The 2,707-nt window shown below is 59.9% G+C and overlaps 1 protein-coding gene across 1 annotated transcript; it reads left to right on the top strand.

Annotated features, from left to right (window-relative positions):
• Positions 1-558: 558 nt before the first annotated feature.
• ETH_00027465 (uncharacterized protein) lies at positions 559-2,687 on the top strand (the record flags this gene model as incomplete). Its single annotated transcript, XM_013379090.1, has 2 exons — positions 559-686; positions 911-2,687. Coding segments are annotated over 2 exons (1,905 nt in total), but the record flags the coding sequence as incomplete, so codon positions are not given.
• Positions 2,688-2,707: the final 20 nt, after the last annotated feature.

The raw sequence follows: 2,707 nt of genomic DNA, 5'->3' as shown, positions 1-2,707 counted from the left end.
TGCTGCGCAGGTCTTGTGTTTGGTGTCGGGCGTCTTCGCCACGGCCGCCTCGCCTCCAAGTGGTGACTCGCTCAACGTAAGCAGCAGCAGCAGCAGCAGCAGCAGCAGCAGCAGGAACAGTAGCAGGAACAGCAGCAGCAGCAGCTGCGTCTCGCCGCTGTTCGTGACACACTTTTGTGGCAGCACTTGCTGAGAGCAGCTAGCTGCGTTAGCATGGCTAGCTAGCTAGCTAGCCAGATACCTAGCTAGCTAACTAGCTAGCTAGCTCTCTAGCTAGCTAGCCATATAGCAAGCTAGCTAGCGAGCTGGCTAGCTAGCTATCTGGATGGCTAGCTATTTACCTGGCTAGCCAACTGGCTAGCTAGCCAGATAGCTAGCTAGTTGGCTGGCTGGCTAGCTATCTGGCTGGCTAGCTAGCTAGTCAGTATATTCTGAGCTAGCTAGCTGGCTAGTCTGCTGGTCCCTCCTCAGCTAGCTAGCTGGCTAGCTAGCTAGCTAGGTACCTGGAGCCATAGCCAGCTGCTGCTGCTGCTGCTGCTGCTGCGTGTCTTTCTGCAGAAGCTGGTGGCGGCGCTGGGGAGACAGCGGCTGCTGCTGCTGCTGAATGGTGCTGCTTATCCTTCGCTGGATGTTTCGCTGCAGGGGCTTTGCTGCCGCTTTGCTGCTGCAGCGCAGCAGCAGCTCATGTGGGCTGCAGAGCCTTTTTGCTGCTGCCTCCCTTTCGGCTTTGCTGCTGCTGCTGCCTTCGCTGTGTCCCTCTTTTTGCTGCTACTGAGGCCCTTTTTGCTGCTCCTTTGTTACCTTTTCTGTTTCCTATTTGCTTCTTTTTGTCCCCCTCTCCCCTCTTGTCTGTATTTGCTTCTCAAAAATCGCCTTCTGCTGCTGCTGCTGCTGTTGCTGCTGTATGCAGGGAGAGCCTGCAGGTGCTGCTGCAGCAGCTGCAGCAGCAACAGTTGCCACTCCGCCTGCGGCTAAAAGCAGCTGAAGAGCTGTACTCTCAGCGGCAGCATCAGCAGCAGCTGGGGCCTGCTGCTGCAGCAGCCCCCGTTGCTGCTGCACCTGCTTCTTGCCTCTCCACAGGCATTGCTGAGGCGCTGCAGCAGCTGCTGCTGCCGCTGCTGCAGCAAGCAACAGAAGCACACGTTGGGGCTGTGTGGCTGCAGCTGCTGCAGGTGTTTAGGGGGGCCCTACAGAGTGCTGTGAAGGCACTGCAGGGGCAGGGGCTCAGCAGCGCAGCAGCAGCAGCAGCAGCAGCAGCAGCAACGGCTACCAAGGCAGCAGCAGTTGCAGCAGCAACAGCTACAGCGCCTCTTAAGGGCATCCCCGTCATTTGTGTCCCTATTTCTGATGCTGCTGCTGCTGCTGCGCTGCATGCACGCTCAGTCAGGGCGCTGCACCTGGATGTGAACTTCAGCAGCAACTGCAGCAGCAGCAGCAGCAGCGACGGTATGAGCAACATCATGGCTCTGCACGCAGCAGCAACAGCAGCAACAGCAGCTGCTGCAGCAGAGAGGGAGGAAGCAGCTAGCTTCGGGGTGGGGCCCAGCGGGGGGCAAAAAAGCAGGCCTATACATGCAGCAGCAGCAGCCGGCGCTGCTGCAGCAGCAGCTGCTGCTGCGAAGGCCCAGAGCAATTTTTGCTTTCTTGGGGCCCCATACCGGCTCGGTCCGCTGCCAAAGGGAGCGCAGCAGCAGCAGCAGCAACAGCAGCAGCAGCAAGGGACTGCTCTTCGCGTGTTTCTGCGGGCTTCTCCTCTAGATATCTTATGTGCTGCAACCAACGACTCCACGCTGCTGCTGCTGCTGTGCATGCAAATTGAGCGGTTTCTGCAGCAAGCAGCAGCTGCGCGCTGCGCTGCTGCAGCTCCCCAGCTGCTGCTGGCGCAGACGCCCGGCAGCAGCAACGGGAACAGCAGCAGCAACAACAGCTACAGAAATAGCAGCAGCAGCAGCAACAAAATGGGCCAGCCTGTGAGCCCTCCGCCGCGCAGCGAAGAGACTCAGAGCGACAAGGCGCTATCGCACGGGTTTGCTGCACCTTTCAAGTCGCAGCAGCAGCAGCAACAGCAGCAGTGGCAGCAGGTGGGCGAGCAGCAGCAGCAGCAACAGCAGCAGTGGCAGCAGGTGGGCGAGCAGCAGCAGCAGCAGCAGCAGCAGGACGAGCAGCAACAAGGGAACAGGTGGCAAGGGCTGCTGTCTTCAGTTCGAGGTGGCCTCAGCAGCCTGCAGCTGCTTGCTGCTGCTGTTCCGGGGCGTCTGTACACCCCAACGTCCGCAGCAGGCGAGCAGCAGCAGCAGCACAGCAGCAGCAGCAGCGGGTGCAGCAGCCCCGTCAAGTCTGACTCGCTGGCAGCAACAGCAGCAGCAACCCCAGCAGCAGCAGCAACCCCAACGGCAGCTGCTGCTGTTTCGTCCGGCTCTGAATGCTGCTTGCCGTTTTTGTCCCTCAGCAGCCGCTCGCCTTCTGCAGCAGCAGCAGCAGCAGCAGACGCAGCAGCAGCAGCAGCAAGGCGCCTTGCCCGCAGAGAACAGAAAGTGCTGCAGCAGGAAGCAAAAGAGATTCAGCAGGGCCTTGCTGTTGGCTGTGCTGCTGAGGCCATTGCATGCGCCCGCGTGCTGCGGCGGCTGCAGCAGCAAATTAGTGCTGCTGCTGCTAGGCCTTTTGAAGAGGAAATCAACAGGCAGTAGGTTTGCTGCTGCTGATGACG

This window comes from Eimeria tenella, genomic scaffold (assembly GCF_000499545.2).
Source record: "Eimeria tenella Houghton genomic scaffold, Eth_scaff1407, whole genome shotgun sequence".
Taxonomy (NCBI): Eukaryota; Apicomplexa; class Conoidasida; order Eucoccidiorida; family Eimeriidae; genus Eimeria; species Eimeria tenella.
Note: the sequence above shows the minus strand (reverse complement) of the source record. Positions and strands in the feature narration are given on the sequence as shown.